This window comes from Bos mutus, chromosome 18 (genome assembly GCF_027580195.1).
Source record: "Bos mutus isolate GX-2022 chromosome 18, NWIPB_WYAK_1.1, whole genome shotgun sequence".
Taxonomy (NCBI): Eukaryota; Metazoa; Chordata; class Mammalia; order Artiodactyla; family Bovidae; genus Bos; species Bos mutus.
In genome coordinates, this window is record NC_091634.1 from 10,148,299 (window position 1) to 10,173,517 (window position 25,219).

Sequence of the window (25,219 nt, forward strand, 5' to 3'; positions counted from 1 at the left end):
CGACAGGGTGAGGGGAGAGGCTGGCCCCCAGTGCCCGGGGCACTGCAGGACTGGCACAGAAAGCTGTGCTCCCGGTTCCTGGTGTGGGCGAGGCCAGGGCAGGGGCCGAGGCGAGGGTGGGGAGAGGCCTGGACCTGTCACCGGAGGCCCCTGGGCAAAGTCCTGGCCCATCCTCCACAGGCGGGGTGCTCAGCCCTTTTTTCCCACCACATGGCACCCGGGCCCTGAGTGTGGCAGGAGCAGCAGTTCTGATTACCAAGGAGCCATGCTCCAGTCCCCAGATGTGGGCGGGACTCCCCACCAGGTCACACTGGCGCCTGTTCCCTGAAGCCACCAAGCACCTTCCCCAGCCGGCCTCGGGCACTGGGGTTTGGGGGCCTTGCACTGACCACACAGATGAAACAGACCAAGGGAAGGGAATTAAATAACGTGTGACTTTATTAGAGATAAAACCAGCAGCATCACAGCTTGAGCCCTTGTCCCCCCACCTCATCTCTGCCCGCCCACACTTCTGCCTAATGTCGGTAGTGGGGGCTTCGGGATCTGGACCTTGACCGTCTGGAGAGAGAGCGGGGAGAGAGGCCCTGTGAGGGTTTGGGCAGGAAGTAGGGAGCCCAGCCGTGTGGGCAGGTGCACACACACCCACCCACATGGGACCACTGGGGCTTCAGCGACGCAGAGGTTGGCTGCGTGCAGCATGAGGCCAGGCCCTGGGCAGCTCCTACGACTGGAGGGGGGCCAGGGCGAGGATGGGGGAACCAGGGCTGGGGCCTCCCACGAGAGGACAACAGTGACTGCCTGGGGAACAGGGCCTGCCTGCTTACCTTCGAGAAGAGCTGTATTCTCGACCTGGAAAGAAGGGGGACAGGAGTGCAGGTGAGAAGAGCAGGATACTGCCTGCCCCTCGGCCCACACCCAGGCGCTACGAAGCTCTTCCACTCCTGCGGTTCCCTTGAGACTGAGGCGCTGTGTGTCGTGTGTACAGCTTAAACGTTTTAGTTTATTGAAGGCTGATGTGGAAGGTGTACCGTGGTTTTCTGTAACTCAGGTTTGACATGTCTTCTCTTTTTAATGTCCCAGAGCCTCCAGCCCAGCTCTCCTGACCCAGCGCCAGAGAGGCACTCGCTGTAGAGGGGGGAGGGCGACCAGGGGCACACTCACTGTAGAGGGGGGAGGGCGACCAGGGGCACACTCACTGTAGAGGGGGGAGGGCGACCAGGGGCACACTCACTGTAGAGGGGGGGCGACCAGGGCACACTCACTGTAGAGGGGAGGCGACCAGGGCACACTCACTGTAGAGGGGAGGCGACCAGGGGCACACTCACTGTAGAAGGGGGAGGGCGACCAGGGGCACACTCACTGTAGAAGGGGGAGGGTGACCAGGGGCACACTCACTGTAGAGGGGGAGGGTGACCGGGGGCACACTCACTGTAGAGGGGGAGGGTGACCGGGGACACACTCACTGTAGCGGGGGGAGGGTGACTGGGGGCACACTCACTGTAGTGGGGGAGGGTGACCGGGGGCACACTCACTGTAGCGGGGGGAGGGCGAGCGGCTCTGCCGGCTGTACTGGCGTTCCCATTCCTCTCTCTCCTTCTCTCGGCGCTCCCGTTCCCTGCAGGGAGAGGCAAAGCAGGGTAAGAGGTGAGAATACTGAACTCGAGGGCCAGCTGGGTTGCCTGCCAGGTCGAGTGGAAAAGTGAGCCAAGGGGCAGGTCCTGCTCCTCTGTCCATCTGGAAACGAGTGCACTGAGCTCAGAGAGGGACACCGGCCGGCAGCTGAATCCCAGTCTACCACCCGACGAAAGGTTTGCTGAGGCCCGATAGTTTGATCATTTCCTGTCATGCTCCAGGCGCAGTCTCTGAACAAAGGGACTTACATGCTAAGGGCTTATCTGGCCTTTGTCAGAATGACCGGGATTTGCTTTGCTATTCCAAGGGCTGCATTTATTGAGCGCCACCCCAAGGGCTGCATTTACTGAGTGCTGTAGTGCCTGGCCCTGATCACACTAAATCCTGCCCACAAGCCTATGAGATGGGATAATTAGTTCATCCCCATTTAACAGATGGGCACACTGAGGCTCAGACAGAAGAAAGGCCCACAGCTAGGGGGTAGCAGAGGTGAGGTAGGATCAGAAGCCGGGCCTGACTGACTAGAATGCCAAGTCCCTATGCACTGTGCTCCCCACTTCCTGATGCGCCCATGTGATGGGTGTGTAATAAACCACCAACCAGTAACAGTAGCTCCAGCCATCAAGCCTCCCCACGTGCCAGGCACCACACGTCAGGAGCCTTACAGCGGGATTCCACAGAGACGACTGCCTTATTACATCTACCTCACATGACGAATCCTGGCTCACAGAGGTTAAGATACTTGTCCAAGGACCCACAGCAAATACAGGGTAGAAAGAAAAGTAACAGATGACACAGCTCTCAATTGACTGACTCCCTTCCTTGCCCAGACCAAGCACTACAGCCTCCAGTTCTGCTCATGGGCCCCACACAGGCTGAAGCTCTAAGGGCACTAATTCCTCAGTTACCCTGTGCAGTGGGCACCAAGGACTGTTCACAGTCTGGACAAGCACCCACCCCAGGGCCAGAGAGTCAGAGAGAAGCGGAGCTTAGATTGAACCCCAAGTCTGTTTGAACCAGGCTCTGGGCCACTCAGCTCTGCAAAAGAGTCAGGCGAGGAGAGGAGCAGAAAGGAGGGGGAGCAAAGCCCTGGCTCCCAGCGCGGGGCTGACCTGCGTCCAGCCCTCAGCATTTATGAGCACCAGGGTTCTGGGGGCAGAGCATACAGCAGGAGCCTGGCAGCCAGACCCGACTTCTCAGTGAGGATGCCAGCAAGAGAGAGTGAAGGACACAGACAGGACGCTAGGATGCCGGGGGAGACGAGCGCCATGAAGGAGGGGTGCTAGAGGACGGTGCTTTTGGGGGTGCTGCTCCACACAGGACAGTAAGGAAGGACCTGAGAGCAGCCTTGGGAACAGTGGGTGGGTATCTGGGAGAGAGAAGGAAAGGCGACCCCAGCTGGAGACTGGCTGAGCTGCGAGGCAGGAAGGACACGAAGATTCGGAGAAGTGGGCCTGGTCAGAGCTCTGGGTCGGGCTGGTGATGGGGAACACAGGACCACCCGGAGGCAGGCTGGGGGCAGTCTTACTTCATGCGGATCTTGCGGGCCATGGCGCGCAGCTCGTCTTCCCGCTCCTGCGGCAGAGGCAGCGGTGAGGGTGGGGCCAGGCTTCGCCCCTCGTGGGCCCCGCGCCCTCCCGACCCCGTACCTGGCGCTCATGCTCCTGCTGGATCATCTTCTCCTGCGCCGCCTTCTTATCTGCTTTGACTGTGGGGAGAGGGCACAGGGGCTGAGGAGGTGGAGGCTGAGCTCAGAGAGGCCCTGGACCTGGCGGCCACAGGGCGGGTGCACACCTGCTCCTCCCCAAGGGCCTCCTGTCTGGAGAGAGCAGGGCCTTCCCCAGCTGGACGTGGAAGAGGAGCAGGGAAGCCCTGGAGGGGCGGGGCCGGGACGTACATTGCCTGTTGAGTGCCTTCTGCATCCTCAGCTTAAGCTTCTCCTGCGGTGTCAGCTTGGGCTGGGGAAGGGGGAGAAGAGGCAGGAGAGCGGGTGGGTATCCCGGAGCTCCCACAACCCACCTCATCCAAAGCCTGGGACTGGCGGGGGCAGGAGCGGAGGACGGGCAGGCTGCGGAGACCAGCCACGAGGGTCTGGGAGCCCCAGTGGAGAGCGGAAGGGGGGAGCGGGGCACGGATCTCAATCCCTGGGGCTGGATCTCCCGGCCCACCCGGGCCCCCCTGCAGGCCCACCGGGCCCTGCTCTCGGGCACTGCTGCTGGCGGGAATTAGACGGGCGAGTTCCAAATTCTTACTGACTTTGGCAGCTCCTGTCTCTTTACCAGCGGCAGGTTCGGTCCTGGGAGGAAGAAAAAGCAGCTGCCACCTCCAATCACATGTGGCCTCAGCACTGCCCTTGGACCAGACAGCAAAGGCCGTGTGCCCCAAACACCCCCAGGCGGAAACCACGTGCCTCCTGGATCCTGCAGGGCAGGGTCGTGTCCCCCCCTGACCCCTCACCCAAGGCAAGGCTGAGACTCCTCAGCACCCCCACCCCCACCAAGGGCAGACCCCCCCAGGGCAGGACCAAATTCCTTCTGAAACAGAACAGTGGGGTGCGCCCCCACCTCCATCCGCCAGCCCTAGCCCCACTCACTTTTTCAGCTTCTCGCCCACAGCGGGGGACGCTGCCGGCCTGCTGAGCTTCTCCCTCGGCGGTGACGGCGAGTGACTCTGGCTGCGGCTGCGGCTACGGCTGCGGCTCAGGCTGCGGCTGCGGCTCAGGCTGGGGCTGCGGCTGCGAGTCAGGCTGCGACTTCGGGACGGGCTGAGGGACCAGCTGCTGCGGCTACTGCTATGGTGCCGGGGGCCCCGGCCGCCCCGCCGGTACCGGTCCCCGGAGCGGGAGCGGCTCCTGGGGGCGCCGAAGAGCAGGAGGGAGGCTGTGAGACTCCGGGGACCTCCTTGCATGCTGCCCCAACCCAGGCACTGAATCTACGCGCCTCCGCGCGACCCTGCAATCTGTTTCTAAGTCCCTCCTGCTGCTTTCCTCAGACATCCTCCCTGGCCTCCCCGGTCTCTAAACAGAGACTGTCCTCTAGATACACTGGCCTAGAACAGCTCTTCACGTTTCACTAGACACCTGTGCGCCCACTTCCCTGCGAGACGATCTCTGGGAGGGCAGGACTTGCCTGGTGACCCCCCGTGGATGCTCACCTCCTCACATTGCCAGGCCTAGGGTCTCGCCACCAGTGGGGACGACCCCTCATCCCTCCCCACTCGCCTGTGGCACAGACCCACAGAATCCAGTCTGGGAATATGTAAGCCCCCTCCTCTCTCTGCTCAAGACTTGGGGGCTCCTCAGCAAGGGCCCCCTCCTCAGGGTGACCAGGCCCCCCTCTGACCCTGAGCCTGTCTCCTGCCATTGCCCTGGGTACAGGCTCCAGGCAATGATCTGGACGCCAAACCAACACCACACACTGACTCTGGTGGGACTGTCCCGGGTTTTGTCAGCAATATCGAGAAAACAAGAGCTGTCCTTTAAACATCCAACTCAGTTTCTCTGGAAAAATCAGAAAACTGGGCACGCCACACCCACCACTGAGTGGCCTACAAGCCCAGCAGAGGGGAAGTGTGCCCCAGGTCACCAGGCCCACGGGGCGCCTCGATTTTACCTGCCAGACCTCGTGGGCAGCTGACACTGAGATCCCCACAACAATAACACAGGTAATAACGCTGACGACAACAAGAGCACTCATCAAGTGCCAGGCTCTGGACCAAGCACTGAAGTAGACTTTGTCACAACTTTGCACTCAGTGGAGGAGACATTATGATTCGATTTCTTCTACAGATGAAGAGGCCCCAACAGCTCAGCAGCAGGGCCAGACTCCTCATCCGACCGGCTGCTCTGCAAGTCCCGCTCTCACCCAGCAGGTCGTGCTGGCCCTCCACGGGCAGCCCTGACCCCCCTGGAAAGGGCAGGAGGGATGCTCCTGTCTCCCAGGACGGTATTCCTGCCCCACCTGCAGCGCTTACATCACACCCCGCCCTCCCCTCGGGGCACCCTGGTCCTACGAGGCACCTGCAACAAGCACAGTCCAGTCTCCCACCCACTGGCTCCCCACATCTGGGATGACCACCATCCCCCAATTCCACGGCTCCCTTGCAGAGCCTGGTCTCACCCAGATGGGCTCCCCGCCCCACGCACCTGCTTCTGCGCCGGGGTCCATAACCGCCGCGCCGGGCCGGCGAGCGGGAGTAGCGGTGTCCGTCTCGTGAGCCTCCACCTGAGTGCCGCCGGCCACGGCTGCGTGAGCGAGAATAGCGCCGGGAGCGGGACCGGGAACGCGACCAGGAGCGGGACCTGGAGCGGGCGTGGCGGCCAGAGCGGTAGTAGCCCCCGCCTCGGCGGGAGCGGGAGCTGGAGCTGGAGCGGGAGCGGGAGCTGGAAGTCCTCGAGGCGGAGGAGGAGGAGGAGGAGGTGGAGGAGCGGCGGCTGCAGGCGGGCACGGGGGGCGGTCAGCGCCAGCCTGGGCCGCAGCCCCCTGCTGCCCCGAGTCCCCCCCCACGGTGCCTGGGTGTAGGGCGGGCAGCGTGAGCGTTACAGACCGGGCACTGGCATTACGTCCCGGTGCGGGGCCGCCAGGCTGGGGAGGTGCTGGGGGCTTCCCTGTGGCAGCCCCTGATGCAGCTGCTGCAGCTGCGGCTGCGGCCGCCTCCTCATCGCTGCCCCCAAAACTGGTGATGAACGTGATCTTCTCCTCCCGGCCGGGGGTCGGGGAGCGGGAACGGGAGCGGGATTCAGAGCTGGACTCCGAGGGCGACCTGAAGAGCAGGGAGAAGGGGCTCACACCGGGCTCCTCAAGCCTGTTCACCCTCCACAGAGCAAGAGGTCGAACAAAGAGGTCCACCCTCCACACAGCAAGAGGTCGCAGAAGAGCAGGGTCCCGAGCAACAACAGACACCAGGTACAACAGAGCCAGCAGGCAGAAAGACAGCAGGCCTGCAAGCATCTGATTCATGACCACGAGGCCTTCTCAATACAACCAGGAAAAGCAGTGACAGAAAACTATTATTAAGAACAGATGCACAGATCTGTACTGTAACAGCAACAGGTTTCCTCCACACAGATGTCAGCTCAGTTCAGTCACTCAGTCGTGTCCAACTCTTTGCGACCCCATGGACTGCAGCACGCCAGCCCTCCCTGTCCATCACCAACTCACAGTTTACTCAAACTCATGTCCACTGAGTCAGTGATGCCATCCAACCATCTCATCCTCTGCCATCCCCTTCTCCTCCCACCCTCAATCTTTCCCAGCATCAGGGTCTTTTCAAATGAGTCAGCTTTTCACATCAGGTGGCCACAGTATTGGAGTTTCAGCTTCAGCATCAGTTCTTCCAATGAATATTCAGGACTGATTTCCTTTAGGATGGACTGACTGGATTTCTGTGCTGTCCAAGGGACTCAAGAGTTTTCTACACCACCACAGTTTCAAAGCCATCAATTCTTCGGTGCTCAGCTTTCTTTATAGTCCGACTCTCACATCCATACATGACTACTGGAAAACCTTAACTTTGACTAGATACACCTTTGTTGGCAAAGTAGTGTCTCTACTTTTTAATATGCTGTCTAGGTTTGTCATAAGTTTTCTTCCAAAGAGCAAGCATCTTTTAATTTCATGGATGCACTCACCTTCTGCAATGATTTTGGAGCCCCCCAAAATAAAGTCTCTCACTGTTTCCACTGTTTCCCCATCTATTTACCATGAAGTGATGGGACCAGATGTCATGATCTTAGTTTTCCGAATGTTGAGTTTTAAGCCAACTTTCTCACTCTCCTCTTTTGCCTTCATCAAGAGGCTCTTTAGTTCTTCTTCACTTTCTGCTGTAAATGTGATGTCATCTGCATATCTGAAGTTATTGATATTTCTCCCAGCAATCTTGATTCCAGTTTGTACTTCATCCAGCCCAGCTTTTTTCATGATATACTCTGTATATAAGTTAAATAGGCAGGATGACAATATACAGCCTTGATGTACTCCTTTCCCTATTTGGAACCAGTCTGTTGTTCCATGTCCAGGTCTAACCACTGCTTCCTGACCTGCATACAGATTTCTCAAGAGACAGGTCAGGTGGTCTGGTATTTCCATCTCTTTAAGAATTTTTCACAGTTTGTTGCGATCCATACAGTCAAAGGCTTTGGCACAGTCAATAAACCAGAAATAGATATTTTTCTGAAACTCTCTTGCTTTTTTAATGATCCAGTGGGTGTTGGGAATTTGATCTCTGGTTCCTCTGCCTTTTCTAAATCCTAAATATCTGGAAGTTCACAGTTCATGTACTGTTGAAGCCTGGCTTGGAGAATTTTGAGCATTACTTTACTAGCATGTGAGATGAGTGCAACTGTGTGGTAGTTTGAGCATTCTTTGGCATTGCCTTTCTTTGGGATTGTAATGAAAACTGACCTCTTCCAGTCCTGTGACCACTGCTGAGTTTTCCAAATTTGCTGGCATATTGAGTGCAGCACTTTCACAGCATCATCTTTCAGGATTTGAAATAGCTCAACTGGAATTCCATTATCTCCACTAGCTTTGTTCATAGTCATGCTTCCTAAGGCCCACTTGATTTTGCACTCCAGGATGTCTGGCTCTAGGTGAGTGATCACACCATCGTGATTATCCAGGTCGTGAAGATCTTTTTTGTACAGTTCGTTTATGTATTCCTGCCACCTCTTCTGAATATCTTCTGCTTCTGTTAGGTCCATTTCTGTCCTTTATCGAGCCCACCTTTGCATGACATGATCCCTTGGTATCTCTAATTTTCTTGAAGAGATCTCTAGTCTTTACCATTCTATTGTTTTCCTCTATTTCTTTGTATTGATCACTGAGGAAGGCTTGCTTATCTCTTCTTGCTATTCTTTGGAACTCTGCATTCAAATGGGAATATCTTTGCTTTTCTGCTTTGCCTTTTGCTTCTTTTCTTTTCACAGCTATTTGTAAGGCCTCCTCAGACAACCATTTTGCCTTTTTGCATTTCTTTTTTTGGGGGGATGATCTTGATCCCTGCCTCCTGTACAATGTCACGAACCTTCGTTTGTAGTTCTTCAGGCACTCTATCTATCAGATCTAATCCCTTGAATCTATTTCTCACTTTCACTATATCATCATTAGGTCATACCTGAATGGTCTAGTGGTTTTCCCTACTTTCTTCAATTTAAGTCTGAATTTGGCAATAAGGAGTTCATGATCTGAGCTACAGTCAGCTCCCGGTCTTGTTTTTGCTGATTGTATAGAGTTTCTCCATCTCTGGCTGTAAAAAATATAATCAATCTGATTCTGATATTGACCATCTGGTGATGTCCATGTGTAGAGTCTTCTCTTGTGCTGCTGGAAGAGGGTGTTTGCTATGAGCAGTGCATTCTCTTGGCAAAAGATGTCAAGTCAGGTGTAAAGCAAGTTTGAAAGCATTAAGTGTGAAATAATCTCAATTTTGTTAAAGAAAGTATGTAATCTCCCTCACGGCACCCACAGTTGAGCACCTACCTGAGCCAGACCTTTTCTCAAAAGGTGTACCTGCCTTATCTCATCTGTCCTCCCAGGAGCCCCAAGGGTCCCTTTCACCCCATCCAACAAAGGGAACGGGTCAGACTGAGACCTGTCCACCCTCAAGGCCTCTGACCAACCACTCCCACAACAGGAGACACATGTTGTGTGCGACCAGGCATTTCTGTACCTGTTATTTCTCACTGGTTATTTCTGGCAGTTCAGATTAAAGACACCTGACATCTAAGTCCCGCCTTTCTGCCATGTTTGGTCACTTTTAACACAAAACTCTGTTATGTTTAAATCAGAAAAAAGCAGAGCACATCCCCCAGTCTGTGATCTCAGGAGGGCAGCCTACAGCACACAGGCCCCACCGAACCCGCCCTCCATCAGGAGGGTGCTGGGCCCTGGGAACTCACCGCTTATAAGGGTCATAGGTGGGGCTGTCTCGGCGGGCGTAGCTGTAGAGAGAACCAGATGGGACGGGGGTGGGGGGGGGGTGGGGTCAGTACGCATGGAATTAAGGTCAACCCCTGACCTGGGTGCCCCAGGCCACGCCCTGGACAGTGACGAGGAGGCTGCCGGCCATGTTACGGGCCCTGCCTTCATCCCTCCTGTCCCCTCACACCTGCCAAGAGCCTGAACCGCAGCCCTGCACTTCTTCGGTACGATGGCAAGAATCACCACAGCTCATGACAACATTTTCCAGACCATGCATCCAACCCTGAGCCCACTGCAGGTCCCTTAAGCCTCACAGCAACCCTGCGACTCCCCTTGAACAGAGGAGATGTGGCAAAAGCATGGGTTTGCCCGGGCCCCAGACCGGGCTCTCTGCACACCAGCTGCCTCATCCAAACCTGCCCAAGACCTCACTGTGGGCACTGGTGTAGCCCCCGTCCTGGAAGGTGACGGTGCTCCTTTCCCAAAGAGAAAACTGCAGCTCGAGAAGATAAAGTCACCTACCCAAACTCTAACAGGGAGGAGGCGGCCCACAACAGAAGCAATGGTGCCCCCTTGACTCTGCTCACAGCCAGGGAATGTGACATGGGTTCCAAATCCAGCAGGGAGAGGGGGATGGCTGGCAGGACGGGTGTCCACACGTCCCTCGTGGCCACACCTATCCCAGACCTTCCCTGTTCGCTCTATTAGGACAACTCTGCCTGCAGGCCACAAGCTTGCCCCCCAGACTTTCCTGAGCCTTGGCTCCTCCCGCAGTCCTGAAAGACTGATGCTGGCAGGGCGGGGGCACAGGGCAGAACCCCACCTACCTGGGGGGGCTGATCTTGCGGCCCCTCAGCCGCTTCTCCCGGAACTCCCTCCTCTGGCGCCGGGAGCGACGGCCCTGGAGCAGGGTAGGGATGAGGCTGGTGAGGCTGTGCCTTCCACGAAGCACACACCTGCCCTGCCACTAGGGCCCAGCCCTCACCGAGTACATGGCCTTCTCCTCCTCAAGGGCCTTGGCGTGTTTGATGGCCTCTGCCTCCTCCTTGTCTTTCCGGAGCATCCTGCGGAGGGGGAGGAGGGCCACCAGGAGGAACGAGGTCAGATTACAGGCAGAGTCACTGCAGGAGGCGAAGGACCCCAAGCCATCCTGGTGGGTCTCACATCCATTCAGTACTATTACTGAGCACTGATTGCACGCCAGGTGCTATCTCAGGCATCAGGGATTACTGAAAATAAAACTCCCCACTCTCATGGACTAACGTTCTGGGGAGAACACAGACAATGACCAAAGTCACGTAACACATGACTTGTTAAATGGTGAAAAACCTGATGTGAAAGGAAATCAGAGAAGGGGGAGAGAAGTCCAGGGGCCTGGTAGAGGCTGCAGTTTTTAACAGGGAGGCCGGGGAAGCACCTCAGAGAGTGACAGCTGACGAGAGCCCTGAGGAGTGAGCTGTGCAGGTGCAGGCAGAGCTCACAGCACTGAGTGGCCCCGGGTCAGGTGGGGCCTCGGGCATTTGAGGGGGAAAGAGGCCATGGAGGCCGGGCAGGGGTGGAGTGTGTGGGGAAAGGACCAGAGAGGTGAGACTCTGGCCGTGGTGAGGACGCTGGGTGCTCCTGAGTGAGGATGCTCAGACGCTCAGGCTGTGTTCAGACGTGGGAGTACTCAGGACTCAGTACCCTGTTAGCTGGGACCAGTCTCTGTGACCCACCCAGGTGAGGCACAGGGCAGAGGCCCAACCAGCAACTGCCAGTGAATGCAGGGAGAGGAGCCACTCCACTAGAGGGCGCTGTCCAACAGGCCCAGAAACCCCCGAAGCTCCCAGGGCTCAGAAGGCCTCAGGTCACACAGCCGGGGGCGGCCTCTGTCTCAACACCGCTGAAGCTGACCCCAAGGACCACCCCATACAACCTCCACCCCTCCTCCACGAGCTCAGGAGCTGTGCATGTAATGTCCCTGGTGCGGAGTCAGGGACACCAGCGCTCAGAAGAGGGGTAACAGCAGAGATGCCAGGTCCACAGGGTGGGGAGCAGTGTCCGCCCACAGGCCTCACCTGACGAAGTCGCCATCGGCCATGCCATAGGTCGTGGCCTGTTTGTTGAGATCTGCCACCTGTTCCTGGTTCAGTTCGTCCACATCCACCTCCACGTCTGCACCAAGAGAAAGGCTGTCAGGGGCCAAAGCCGAGCAAGAGGAAGGGAAGGGGCAGCGCCCCAGGACATGGGGGCGGGGGTGCCCACCAGACCTCAGGCCTCTGTGGGTGGGTGGGGGTGTGGACACGAGTCAGCACGTCCTGGTGTCCCCAGGCTGGCACAGGACTCGGCCAGGAGCAAGCACCATAAACAGCGGGCGAGGGTGGGGGAGATGTGATGGGGAGGGAGTGATGTACACCGGAACGTGAACAAGGGCAGCTGAAGATCTAGGTGGGTGGAGGCAGGGGTGCAGGTCTCAGGTATTCGGGAGTGGGATGCTTGATGGCTGAGTGGCAAGTGTGCTTTACACACTTCTGAACAAACAGGGGACGGGCTGAGAGTGAGCTGGATGAGGCAAGGGGAGAAACGGGTGGCTGGTCTGATCAGTGGGCATTTAGCTGGCAGTGGGCAGTGGGGTGGGGGCTGAGGCCAGCTCTGTAACTGGAGAAACACGTGTTTTCAAGAAGAGAGAGAAAGAGAAGGACGGGGAGAGACCAAGAGACTAAAGTCAGAAGAGGAGAACAGAGCCAGAACCCAGGTGGGGACAGTGTCAGAGGAGCAGAGTCCTAGAAAGTAGGAAGGAGAGAGAAACAGCGAGGGAGGCTGGAGCAGCAGGACACAAGTGAGACGGAAGGACAGCGGGAGGTGGGGGTCAGGAGAGGCAGGCTCGTAAGCACGGGGCGCCCCGCACAGGGGGAGGGGCGAGACACGAAAACGCTGCCCAGGGACTGTGGATGGGGAGGGCAGAGAGGGGACCCCACCGATGTCGGGGATGACCTCATCTTCATCCGAGTTGCTCTCCTCCTCAGCCGGGGACTCCTCCTCCTCCGGCTTCTCTGTCACCTTCTCCACCTCGGCCACCGTGCTGTCCTCGTAGGTGTAGCCGATGGATGCCTTCTTCTCTGCCAGCCTGGCACGGGGGAGCCGAGAGTCAGGGCCGCGCTGGGAGGAGAGGCGGGCCCCAGGCCAGATGCAACCCAGCCAAGCCTCCAGGGCCCACACACCGCTGCCCGCACGCCGCCCTCCTGAGAGCCAAGGCAGCCTGGTGCCCTCGAACAGTCCCTCGGCCTAGAACGCTCTGCGCCCACCTGCCACCAGCCCTTCCCTCTTCCTACAGCTCTAGTGCACCACCCTCCAGAAGTCCTCGTCTGGGGGTGGCGGCCGTCCTCAGCTCCTGGCCCCACTCATACTGGCTCTCTCCACCGCCACCCCCGACTACGTGTCCTGCAATGGCCGGCCCGAGTTCTCTTGGGTAACAACGCAGCCCACCTTGGTCCAGGATGGAGCAGGGGCCTAGGGCATGTGTGCTGCTAAACTCAGCTGACACGCCCTGGCGCCATCCCTATGCCAGCCTTGTCCAAAACAGGTGGCCATGAATAAGGGTCGGTCACTGAGACGCTCAGTCACCTCCGTGAGGACCGAGGTGGGGACGGCTTGGGAGCAGGGGGTAAGGAGGCGGCTCCGGGACTGCAAAGCAGTGGAGGGACCAGCCAGGCTGGCAGAGGGATGAGCCATTCCTCAGGGCACACAGCCCGGAAAAGCCCTCTGCAGAGTGACATCAGCTGCTGTGGGCCACACGCTTATTGCCTGGCAGGGTACAAGCACTTCCCCAGCTCCATCTCCTGCAGTCCTGGGGCATCCAAGCAGGGGGCACCAAGGCTCAGAGGGCAGGACTCAAACCCAGGCCCTGGCCCAGTCCAGCTCCTGCCCATCTAACTGCACCTCCTCCCAACCCAAGGGTGGAAAACGCCATGGAGAGCTTTGTCAGCAAACCCGTCCCCTCCGGCGCTGCCTGCTCCTTGCAACGCTGATGAAGCGAGTACCTACTAGGCGCCAGCCGCCAGGCCCGGCTCTAGGGGACACCAGGTGGACGGAGCCCTGTGGGGCGCACAGTCCTCCTGCTTCCCACAGCCCCCGCTGCCCCGGACCCCGACTCACTTCTTCTTCTCATCCTCACTGGGTCTCTGGAGGCCTCCATACAGCTCGTCGATGTAGATCTGGTACAGGCACTGCTCCTCGGAGACTGGGGTGGGGCAAGAGGCACGTGAATCAGAGGGGGCTGGGGACACTGGGAATTCAGGGGGGACTCAAGAATGCAGTGGGGCTTGGGCAGGTGTGAACCCAGCACGGCTGGTGGCAGGCTCATGGATTCCCAGATAATCACAGAATGCATGGTGATGACACAGCAGCTGCAGGAGGGCCCTGGCTGCACCGCTGACTTGCCATGCAACCCTGGGCAAGGACTCAGCCACTCTGTGCCTTGGTTTCCTTCCCTGTAAAATGGGAGGACCACTGGCAGAAGGAGAGCCTGGGCACTGCTACTGTTATCACCGTCACACAGACCTTTGACTGGACCCTTCAGAATGACAAACCTATCCCGAGAGCTGGACGTCAGTCACCTGGACCCCACGGCACTGCCACTCTGGGCCTCTGGGCCCCAGTTTAAATTAAGCTAATTCGGGCTCTCTCTCAGCTAAAGCACACAACTTGAAGAGCTCAGCAATGTACCGGAGCCCCCTGGTCCGTGTGCAGTAAGACATATGCCCAGCTCCAGTGGGACCCTGGACACGTCCCCTTCCCTCAGAGGGCCTCAGCTTTTCTATCTGTAAAGCGAGGTTCGGGGTCTGGGCGAGCCCCAAGGTGGCACAGCACGGCCATTGCCGTAGGCTCCCCCATTCTGCTGGTGGTCTACGCAGCCCCAGGGGAGGGCCCTGGGGCTCTATGCGGGCTTTAGGCTTAGGCAGTCCCATGAGCTGTCTCACGTGAGCTCCAGCCAGACTGGCCTTCCCTGTCCCCCAAGCCACCCTCCTCCCGTCCCCTCATGGCTGTCCTTATGGCCCGGACAGAGTCAGGAGCACCGCCCCCCTCTCACTGGGGAGCTCCTGCCCCACCCCACCCCACCCTCCACTGACCCAGCCTCAGTCAAGCACCTCCGAGAACAGTATACCATCTGTCGAAACAGTGCCTCAGCTTGTAATGAACACCCGCTTTCGTGATTATGTGGCTCCCACACTAGACCCCTCCTCCCAGAAGAATGCCTGACACACTACAGGTGCTCAGGAATTGTATGAATGAATGGATGGATGAAGAGATGGAATCAGGCAGAACTAAGGGAAACCCTGGCTCCATCATCAAGCATCTATGTGGCCTTGGGGGAAGGCAAAAACTACCACCGCATCCATGACGCTACACTCCCCTGATGTGAAGGCTTCATTGATAGCCAGAATTTGAAAATCTCTGCTTTTAAAGATGCTAAACATCTATTTCAGAAACAAAGAAATAATGGGGACAGTGAACCCACAGCGAGGGTGGACTATGCCAGGCTCCATGCAGGGGCCCTAAGCATCCCTCAAGCGAACCCTCCCATCACCCTGAGAGACAGAAACCTCCACAATCACCCTTCTCCAGGAAACGAGACCAGCTAGGCTGAGGGACGAGTGTGTGGCCCTTAATCTCACAGGGAGATCTGGGAGAGAGGCTCTGAGTCCTTCTCAGAAGGTGAGCTACAGTTCAGAGCTGTGTGCAGGGCAGGGTGAGAACCCCAACTCCTTGGAGTGTCCCTCCCAACTCCTGGGCCTCAATGTCCTTAACTGTAAAATGGGGCATCGCGCCTACCCTGCTGGGTGACCACACAGATGCACTGCAGTAACAGAGACGAAAAACTCTGTCAGGGCTGGAGCCTCCACAAGTCCAGAGCAGGGAACAGCCTCTACGCTTGTTTTCTCTTTTGTGAGGTGACAATTTGGGAAGAGAACCTTGAATGTGTACGAACACTTGGCAAGTTATCAAACTGCCTAAACAGTCATTTAAAACAAGCACAAATTTCCTCTTCTGAGCTAACACTCTGACCAGTGCAGGTGGGGAAAATACACGGAGCAAAAAAAATATGTTCTTCCTATTTCTCCTAGTTTTTTAGGAAAAAGATCACAGAATTAGAGAGCATGGGCTGTGGAAGTGGCCACCTGGTAGGACCATCTAGGTCAGCAGACATCTGCTGTACCAATTCCAGAGACAGAGGCCCCAGGAGAGAAAAGGGATGCGAATGGAGCGGGTCCATGACAGAGCTGGGACCACCCAAGGCCCTATAGTAGAGAGTACTGGGATAACTTTTCTTCCCAGTCTTGTTGCCGTCTTCCAGCCTACAGGGACCCCTCCCTCAACCCACTCCCCACACCCCAGGTCACTTACTGCCGGCAAAGTCGTTCTGCACCAGGCCTCGGTAGCGCTCGTAGTTACATTTCCGCTCGTCCGACTCCTGTTCTGGGGAGCTGTGGGGGAGGACAAGGTCTTGAGATCACAGGGAGCTCCCAACCCAAGCCGGCACGAAGGGGAAGGAGGGGGCGGCCTCCAGCGGGCGGGGGTTCCCCCACATGCACACCTCCTTCCCTCCCAGGAGGGACGGGCCAGCAACCCCAGGGGAGGCGGCTTACATGGTGGTGAGCAGCGGGGGCGTGTAGTCGGGGATGTGGTCCAGGTGAGCGCGGACATCAAAGCGGTCAATCATGTTGTTGGTGTCCCCCTGCCAGGGCATCCTGAAGTGGGAGGAGGGGAGCAAGGCACCTAGGGTCCCGGTGCCCTGGACACAGAGCACCTGCCCCCTGCCACCTTGTGCTTGGGAGCCTGGCCCTCAGCCCCTCTGATGCCCATGCCAGTCCCACTCTCAGCCCCCACCTCCTGTTCCTTATGCCACAATGCACCCTGAATCTACATTCAGGGCCCTGAGGAAATCGGGGCCCTAGTTTGCAGAACCAAGCAAGAGTGGGACCTTGAACAAGGTCCCATGGGCCACTTGCTAACACCCCAAAACACGCCCTCTGGCAACCAACTCTCTGCTTCACCTGGGCCTCTGGCCATGGCCCTGCTAGTCCCCTCTAGGTGCTCCAACCACTACACCACTGGGTCTTCATCCCAAACCCTGCCATCTCGCCCTAACTAGTGACCTTCACCTCCCACTCAGGCCAAGCCTTTCCTGTCTGAGGCGCCACAGGTCTGTCCATATACCAGGTCCCTTTGGACCCCTAACCCCCAGCCACAGATGCCACCCTCAAGCCCAGTCTTACATGTTAACAGGGCTCTCCGCGGCCAGGGCGACTGCAGAATCCAGGTGCACCTTGCAAGCTCGACCGTGCACCTGCAGGAACTGGGCCGGGTCCTTCTTCTGCGGGGATGGACAAGATGGAGGCCACCACCCAACTGAGCCCCGAGCCCTGCCACTGCCCACACAACCAAGCTTAGCAGCAGCTTCACCTCTACGCCAAGCAGACCATACTTCTGAGGTAGAAGAACCTGCCGGGGCGCACAGGCAGCACTAACAGGGCCACCTAACCTCTTGGGGACAGGTTTCCTCTCAAGGTAGCCCCAGGAGGCTCTGAGCTCTGGCTCAGTCTTCTACAGAGCCAGTACTGAGACTGACCTCCCTAAAATATCAGTGCCCAACTCTTCACCCCACACCCACCCCAGGGCCACTCACTCAGAGCCAGGTGCAAGCACGTTGGCCAGGAGCAGCCTCAAAGATACCACGACTGCATAAACTCATGAAAAGACGATCAACGTCACTATTCGTCAGAGAAACAGCAATCAGAACCAGCCACCTCACACTGCCTAGGATGGCTAAAACTGAAAGGACGGGCAACAGCAAGAAACTGACAGGAGTACGGAGAAATCAGGCTCTTCAGAAAGTCAGACAAAGAACTGCCACGTGACCCAGCAACTCCACTCCACACCCGAAACAGCTAAACACAGACACTGAAATACCTGTACACCAACAGTGGCACTGGGCACAACAGCCAAAGAGTGGAAACAAGTCAAATGTCCATCGATGCACGACAGAGAAACAAAACATGCATAGCCAGACAGTTTAATATTATTCAGCAGTAAAAAGCAATGGAGTGCTGATCCATGCTAAAACCTGACGGGCCCTGCAAACGTTACACTAAGTGAAGGAGTCAGTCACAAAGGGCCATGTAGCCTACAGTTCCATTCATGTGAAATGTCCGGAACAGGTGAATCCATAGAGACAGAAAGTAGACAGCGGTTACCCAGGGTGTGGGGAGGGGGGAACTAACTGCTAAGGGGCATGGGGCTTCTTTTGGAGGTCAAAAAGAGTTTCTAAAATTAGACTGTGGAGATGGTTGCACAATCCTGTGAATATCCTGAGGGCTTCCCGGATAGCTCAGCTGGTAAAGAATCCACCTGCAATACAGGAGACCCCGGTTCGATTCCTGGGTCGGGAAGATCCTCTGGAGAAGGGACAGGCTACTGACTCCAGTATTCTTGGGCTTCCCTGGTGGCTCAACTGGTAAAGAATCCGCCTGCAATGTGGGAGATCTGGGTTCAATACCTGGGTTGGGAAAATACTGAAAACCACTGAACTATACAATATGTGGATTTAAAAAATGTTCCTCCCCTTTTCTTCTTTTCTTCTTTTTTTGGCCATGCCTCAAGGCACAAAGGATCTTAGTTCCCTGAGCAGGGATAGAACCAGTGGGAGCGTGGAGTCTTAACCACTGGACCAAGAAAGGCCTGAGTATGTGAATTATATCTCAATAAAGCTATATTTTTTTAAAAAGGCACCAAGATGGAGGAGAATGGCCCCCGAGTCACCGTTTTCTCCAGAGTCCCTCCCACCACCTCACCGGATGCTGCTACCTTCCATTCGCTTCTCACCTCTGGCCTGAGCTCTCCTGTGGGGGTTACAACCCCAAGTGACCGTAACTGCAGCAGGAAAGCCTAAAATCTGGCGGCGGCGGCAGCAGCAGTAGCCGCCACCAGTGCCGGGCCCTGGCTGAGCTCCAGCCCCCTGCCGCATCAGAGCCACGAGCCAGGGCGCTAGTGCTCCCCACTAACCCTCACCAAGCTCCCCTCCCCAGACTCCAACCACCCCCCATCCCGAGCCCCCTGCCCCGCCACCGTCCCTGACCCCTCAGCAGCCTCCTCTCCCCGGCTCGGCTCCTCGCTACCACCCTTGCCCTCTGCAGCTCCTTTTCCACAGAGCAGCCTGAGGCAGTGTTAAAACATATTAGGCCCTGGCCCCCTGTGCAGAGCCTGGCCCACTCCCGCCTGGCCCTCTCTGACTGCTCGCCATGGGCTCCCCAGCCCCGCCCTGCCCCGCCCCACACCGCCGGCCTCCACGCCACAGAACAGCCCTGCTCTTGCTGTCTGTCTCCTCACTTATTTCCGATCCCCTTCCAGCCACCTTCCTTGTCAAGTTTATCTAAACAGCTGCCCCAGCCCCTGACTTGACCCTAGCTCCTTACCCTACCCTACTCTCTTCAGAGCACCGCCCATCACCTGTCACCTGTCACCACTCCGCAACTAGAATGGAACTTCCAGGCGGGCAAGACCCATCTTGCATTCCGAGCGCCCAGGGCAGGGCCTGGGAACACTGACCAAAGCAAACAGAATGCGGCCTCACTCACAGATGAGGAGCCTGAGCCCAAGACTGAGAAAACCATCAGCCTCAAGCTCTCGAGAGCCTGCACTTCCTCATTCGGCCTCGAGCTCCCACCCCAGCCCCGTCAGCAGGAGTTGAGAAGGACACTCACCAATGACCACAGCTACCACCGGGCTGCTCCCTGTCCTGTGCGCGCTCGGCGAGCTGAGGGTGGCCTCCACCCGCATCCACAGGGTGGCGCTGCTGCGACCCAGCGCCTCTTCCCACACCTCATCTGCCTCCCTCAGGCCCTCATCTCAGGCCTCGTGACTGCCCCGGGGCAGGTCTAAGACCTGGGGTTCGGAGACCGCTCCAGGCCAAATGCTCGGCTCCCACACCCAAGACACACGTGGGACTGTTTGCAGGATGGACTTTGGCCTGTACCAAGAATTCACTGTACCAGCACCAGGGAAACAAAAAAGCACTGGGCGGGGAGTTAAGACTTTGGGTCCGTGGCCTGGCTCTGTTAACAGGGAGCTTCCGGAAAAGTCCCTGAACCACACACGCTAAAAGCCAGGTGTGTTACGTACACCTCAAACTTCTCAACCGTGGGAGAAAGGTGCTACTCCTACCCCACGTCCCAGATGAGGAAACTGGAGCTCAGAGTGGGGAGGCTCACTCGCTCCATATCACACCAGTCACAAACAGAACCAGGATCTGAGCTCAAATAGGCCTGACTCCAAAATCCACTTTTTTTCTAAAATAATTATTTGGGTCATGGTAACAGGCATACAACGTAAAATCCACTAACCTAACCACTTTTAAATGCACAGTACGGTAGCATTAACGATCTGCACCTCGCTGTGCACCGATCTCTAGACCTTCGTCTACAAAACCGAAACTCCACACCTGCTGAACTACTACTCCCCTCCCCTCCCCCAACTCCTGACAACCATCATTTTCTGTTTCGAAGGGCCTGACTGCTTCAAATACCTCATACACACGGAATCTCGCAGGGTTTGTCTGTTTGTGACTGGCTTATTTCACTGGACAGAGTCCTCCAGGTGCCTCTTTGCTGTAGCCTGTGACAGAATCCCCTTTCTTTCTGTGACTCAGTAATATCCCACTGCATGCACAGACCACTTTTCTTTGCCCATTCATCAGCTGCTGGACATTTAAGTTGTTTCCACACCTTGGCTATGGTGAAACAAACTCCAAACAAACATGTACAAATCCGTCTTCAAGAGCCAAAATCTATTTTTAACCACTGGACCATTACATCTCCAGGATCGAAGAGGGTCAGACAAGTTCGTGGTCTTTCTCTCACTCATTCAACTGTGAAGCAGGCACCCACTCTGAGCGAGGTCTTGTGCTAGGGTCACAGCTGTGACTGAGACAGTCAGCCCTGTCCCCACAGTTCACAGTTCATTGTGGGGGACAGACCCGGGCCCCACAGTGACGACCAAGAGTGAGCAGTGCTGGGATGGGGAAGCCAGGGTTTGTATCGCTCAGCCCGCTGGGATCAGCCTGGGGCCTCCTGGAGAAGGAGATGCCAGAGCTGAGATCTGTTTTATTTTCCACTTACACATCAACATGGAATTCTGTTTCTTTACCCAAATCACTGATTAGAAGAAAGTCGACAGGGACAGAACAATGACAGAACCAGGGACAGGAAGGGAGTGAGAGCAGGCACCAAGGACACATCAGAAGAGAAATCAGCTGTCTGGACTGGACACACCGGCCCAGTCTGCCACAGCTGACCTCTGCTTCCTCAACATTGGCCTCAGCTGCCTCTCTCGGGCGGAGAATAAGATGAGAGACCCACATGACAGCCCCATCCTCTCCTCAAAGCCGCCACCGTCCACAGCTCGGTGGCTCTGATCTGAATGCTGATCACGTTCATGTTCAGGGACAGCTGCTTGTACAGGCCTGCACCACAACACACCCCACAGACACTGTTCTGTTCTTGAAGCTCTTCCCTGTCACCCAGTGAGAGGGGCTGGTCGTCACCACTGTCCCAAGGGGGAAAACACGGCTCAGTGAGCTCTCTGGCTCACACGGACGAGAGCCTGGAGTCCCAGGCCTTCTGAGTGACCCCACTCCGGCCTTCTTTCCTCCACTCCATCCATCCACCTGGATGCGATTCCAGCTCTACTTGGTAATAATAACCTCAGCACCAAGAAGAGCTGGCATTTACTGAGCAAGTTAGCCTGGGCAGGTCGGCCCTCGGGAGTCTCTGTGCCCAATCTCACCCAACACTCCGATACCTTGGGAGGGAGGTGCCCTATCCCCACCATTTGTGACAGCCCATTAGTTGGCAACCAACATCCACTGCCCCTTCCTCCACAGTAATGAGACTCCTAACATAACTGGCACAAGGCCCCCAGCATACAGCGCATACCTCTCAGCCTTCCTGGCAGCTGTATGTGACCAAGGGCTACTTTCTGGCCACGGGGATACGAGTGGATATATTATGTGCAAACATTTAGAAACTTTCTTAACAACTGACATGAGCCCACTGGCCTCTTCTCCCTTCCTGCTGAATGGAATATAAAGACATGATGGCTAGAGCTTGAGCAGCCCTCTTAGACCTTAAGAAAATACTGGCAAGAGAAGCCACTCACGGCTGAATAACAGTTCCCTGAGCAGGACTGGCCACCTCTGGGCTTTTATGTAATAAGGAAATAAACATGTGTCTTCAGTGAAGATATGATGAAACAGAGACGCATGTCAAGCGCTCAGCACAGTACTTAACACACACACACTCAACAGCATTAACTACTGTTATCAGCAAAGCTTTAACACAGGGGTCAACACCCCTCTCCCAGGCCTGCTGAAAGGACCAGAAACAATGCACCGAAGTAGCAGGCGCGGGGTCTGGCACGCCCGAACCCTTAATAAGCGGCAGTTACTCAGCCCTGAGCGCTGACAGCGTTCCCCGTCCGCTGCTAGGGCCTCAACTATAACCAACATAGGCCCAGGCCCTGCCCTTGTGGTCCGGCCATAGTTATTGCAACACCACTGGAGACGGGCTCTCAGAGATGACTCTCCTAGGATAATAGCAGCCTCTGTTTCATGGGTGATTGTGGGGACTCAAAGCAATCATACATCTAATGTTCTCCTAACAGAGCCTGGAGCCTGAGAAGGATCAATTAAAATGGCAACTGCTATTATTATTGTTTTATTCATCTAGTCTTTTAAACCACGTTGGGCTCAAGCATGGAAAGCAGTACCATGACCCAAATAAACCTAGTCCCCAGTCTCACAGAGCTAAAAATGTGTGTTAAATTCCACAAAGGGGAAAAACAAGAAGCTATGACAGCATTTATAGGGGACACTGATTGAGTACGAAGGATGAGGGAAGACTTCCCTGAGGACCGAGATCCGAGAGATGAGCAGGAGCTAACCCAGTAGAGGAAAAGCTCACACAAAGCCCCTATGGCTAAAGAGAACTATACAATTTTGGGAGGTAAACTGGTAGCTCTTTATACACCTTTTTTTGCTAGAAAAAGTAGCCCCAGATAGTAGGGAGGCCAGATGACACGAGCAAAGGAATAAGGCAGAAAGCAGAGTAACACGAGTCTGGAGGAGGTGGTAAAAGCCAGGCCATGGATGCTCTTAAAGGCTGTCATGAGGAGCCTGGCACTAAGGAGTCACAGAGAAGTTGAGTAAGAGAGGGACAGAGTCAGCTTTGTGCTTTAGAAAGACCTCTCTGGGGACTTCCTTAGTGGTCCAGCAATTAAAACTCCACACTCCCAATGCAGGGAGCCGAGGTTCAATCTCTGGTCAGAGAACTAGATCTCTCATGCCACAACTAAGACCCAGTGCACCCAAATAAATGTTTTTAAAAAAATAACAATAATTCCATCCCTTATTTAAAAAAAAAAAAAAAAGACGTCTCTGGCCTCTCTGAGGAGGGTGGATTAGAGGCGGCAGGACTGGAAGCCAGAACACCAGGGAGGAGCCTGTGGCAGTGATGCAGTAACAAATGAAAACGTCTATATAAATACCATCTCACAGAAGATCAGAACCTAGTGTGCCAAAGCCATTTCAAGCTGGGGTCTCAAGAACAAGTGACAGTTAAAGAACTGAGAGGAGGCATTACAGGCTCAATACCCAGTGGGGGCAGAGATGCAAAAAAAGGCCAATGGAGCTACCTCAGAATGAAGCCCAGAGGCCAGACCACAAGGGCCTTTTAGGTCACAAGATGGAGTGTGCTCTTCTCTCCAAAAGCAACTGAAGCATCTAACAGGGGAGAAATGGCCAGAATTCACTAGGTGAATACTGACGGTACTCCTTCCAGGTGCCAAGTCAAACCTTAAGAAGGGCTGAGCTCCTCTGGGCACTGTGAACACTGAGGAATAATAACCAAGACCGACAGCATTCCGGAGGTGGCCAATCTTAAGTCTGGAGTGCTACAAAGCCTTCCCTCCTTCCTGACAACACCAGTTCTGTACTCTGAGTCCACACCAGACAGCACAGCGTGCAACAGTAAACAAAATACCTCGGTTCCGTCCCCGCCCCCAGTGATTATGCTCTAGAGGAGAGGAGGCGACCCACTCCAGTATTCTTGCCTGGAGAATCCCCATGGACAGAGGGGCCTGGTGGGCTACAGTCCACAAGGGTGGAAAAGAGTCAAATGGGACTGAGAGACTCAGCTCACCACAGCACAGCACATGATTACGCTAAAAAAAATGGACATTTTCTTGAGAAAACAGGTATCCCCTCTTAGCCTATTTCCAAGCCTGGTGGTACCAGGATAACCAGGGCTCCGCTCTCTCACAGAGCTCCCAGCCCAGATTAAAGGTCACTTACGATCTTTTCATAGTACTCCCTGCGCCGCTCTGCCCTCTTTTTGTAGTCGACCATCATGCCTCGAAGTTTCCGCTCATGTTTCCGAGCCTCGTGCCACATTGTGGTGAGGCCAAGGCTGGGGCCTCAACCTGAGGGATGAGGGGAGGGGTGTCAGATGGGCTTAAAAAAAAAAAAATACGGGCAGAATCACCGACACCTAATAAGTTGACACAGTTAATCCTGAGCATCAGCTTCAGGGACAGTAAGTGAGGCTGCAGAACTGTGCAGCAGGATACACTCGGGTGGACCCCGGGCAAGTCTGATCCAGTACCCTGGGTATTCTGAATCCCCCACCCCCACTCCCGTTGATTCTGGAGTGAGCAGCCCAGAGAAAGTTGTACCCTGTGCTGAAGGAGGAGGAATCAAGGATGAAAGGTTCAAGGATGGAAGGAGTGTTTGAAGTAAGGTCTGGAGGAAGAACATGAGCAGCTGGGGTTGGGAGCTCAAGGGAGAGGAAGGGCTGAAACGGCGCCCACCAGGTGGGCCGGCGGGGGGTGGGGGGGTGGGTCTGGGTACCAGAGGTCTGGGGATGAAGGCAGGTGGACGAAGAGAAAGTTTTTATGGAAAAAGGGTAGTGGTGTGGAGGTGGGGGTCGAGGGCAGGTGAAGGGCGTGGATGGTGGTGGATGTCCTCCCGACACTTGCGGGAGGAGAGGGCAGGAGGCAGCGCCGGAGGAAAAGAAGCGCTGCCGAGGTCTAAAGCAGGAATCTAAATTGGGGGCGGGGGGAGGGTACAGAGGCTGAGGGAGGCGGAGCGAGATGACAGGAGGGGTGGGCTGCGTTTGGGGGCAAGCCTGCAGGACCGGGCTCGAGCACCCGGTCTGGGCCTGAGGGATCCCTCTTAAGTTTTTCTGACAAGGGGGCGGGACCTGTGGCAAGCGGCAGGGTCCGACGCGGCGAGTTCTGGCCGACGGCGGAGGTAGGGCGCGGCCTGAGGCACGGCAGGCCGAAGGGGTGCGGGGCGGGCAGCCCTCGGGGCCCGGGCCGAGCGGAGTCTCACAGTAGACCGCGGAGAAGCCGAGGCAAGGGCGAAGCTGGGCTGACGTCCGCCCGAGGCCACCAGGTCACCCGCTGCCCGCACTCACCGGCTCGTCGCCGCCTCCCACCGCTTCGCTCGCGCGCGACCCGCGCCGGAAGCGGAAGTGGGAGGCTGAGGGACGGGGCGGGGAGCGGCAGAGGCACTTCCGCCTACTCGAGAGGCGGTCACTAGGTTGGACTAGAGAGTGAGCGGAAGGGCGGGGCTTGAG

General features: G+C 56.5%; 1 protein-coding gene across 3 annotated transcripts; it reads right to left on the reverse strand.

Moving 5' to 3' along the window:
* Positions 1-420: 420 nt before the first annotated feature.
* Positions 421-25,186, reverse strand: CLASRP (CLK4 associating serine/arginine rich protein). 3 transcript variants are annotated; one of them, XM_070387545.1, is made up of 21 exons: positions 25,058-25,186; positions 23,935-24,062; positions 16,808-16,905; positions 16,178-16,279; positions 15,936-16,015; positions 13,686-13,770; positions 12,509-12,657; positions 11,609-11,705; positions 10,537-10,615; positions 10,379-10,452; positions 9,530-9,571; positions 6,178-6,393; positions 5,777-6,064; positions 4,226-4,483; positions 3,889-3,928; positions 3,530-3,590; positions 3,282-3,340; positions 3,161-3,207; positions 1,533-1,615; positions 825-849; positions 421-558 (listed from the first exon to the last, which is right to left on the reverse strand). In XM_070387545.1, exons 2-21 carry the CDS (start codon positions 24,031-24,033, stop codon positions 516-518), a joined length of 2,025 nt encoding a protein of 674 aa, XP_070243646.1. In that variant the 5' UTR covers positions 24,034-24,062; positions 25,058-25,186; the 3' UTR covers positions 421-515. The 3 variants fall into 3 exon arrangements, with proteins under 3 accessions (XP_070243646.1, XP_070243645.1, XP_070243647.1); XM_070387544.1 differs by having other exon boundaries at positions 24,842-25,115; XM_070387546.1 differs by lacking the exons at positions 421-558; positions 825-849; positions 1,533-1,615; positions 3,161-3,207 and having other exon boundaries at positions 3,305-3,340; positions 3,885-3,928; positions 24,842-25,115.
* Positions 25,187-25,219: the final 33 nt, after the last annotated feature.

Coding starts and splice junctions, on each gene's coding strand:
- CLASRP (XM_070387545.1), bottom strand. CDS start 24,033: ATGTGGCACGAGGCTCGGAAACATGAGCGGAAACTTCGAGGCATGATG. Junction 16,016..16,177: donor CCCCCGCTGCTCACCACCAT/GTAAGCCGCCTC, acceptor CCTCCCCCACAG/CTCCCCAGAACAGGAGTCGG. Junction 3,341..3,529: donor GAAGGCACTCAACAGGCAAT/GTACGTCCCGGC, acceptor CTCTCCCCACAG/TCAAAGCAGATAAGAAGGCG.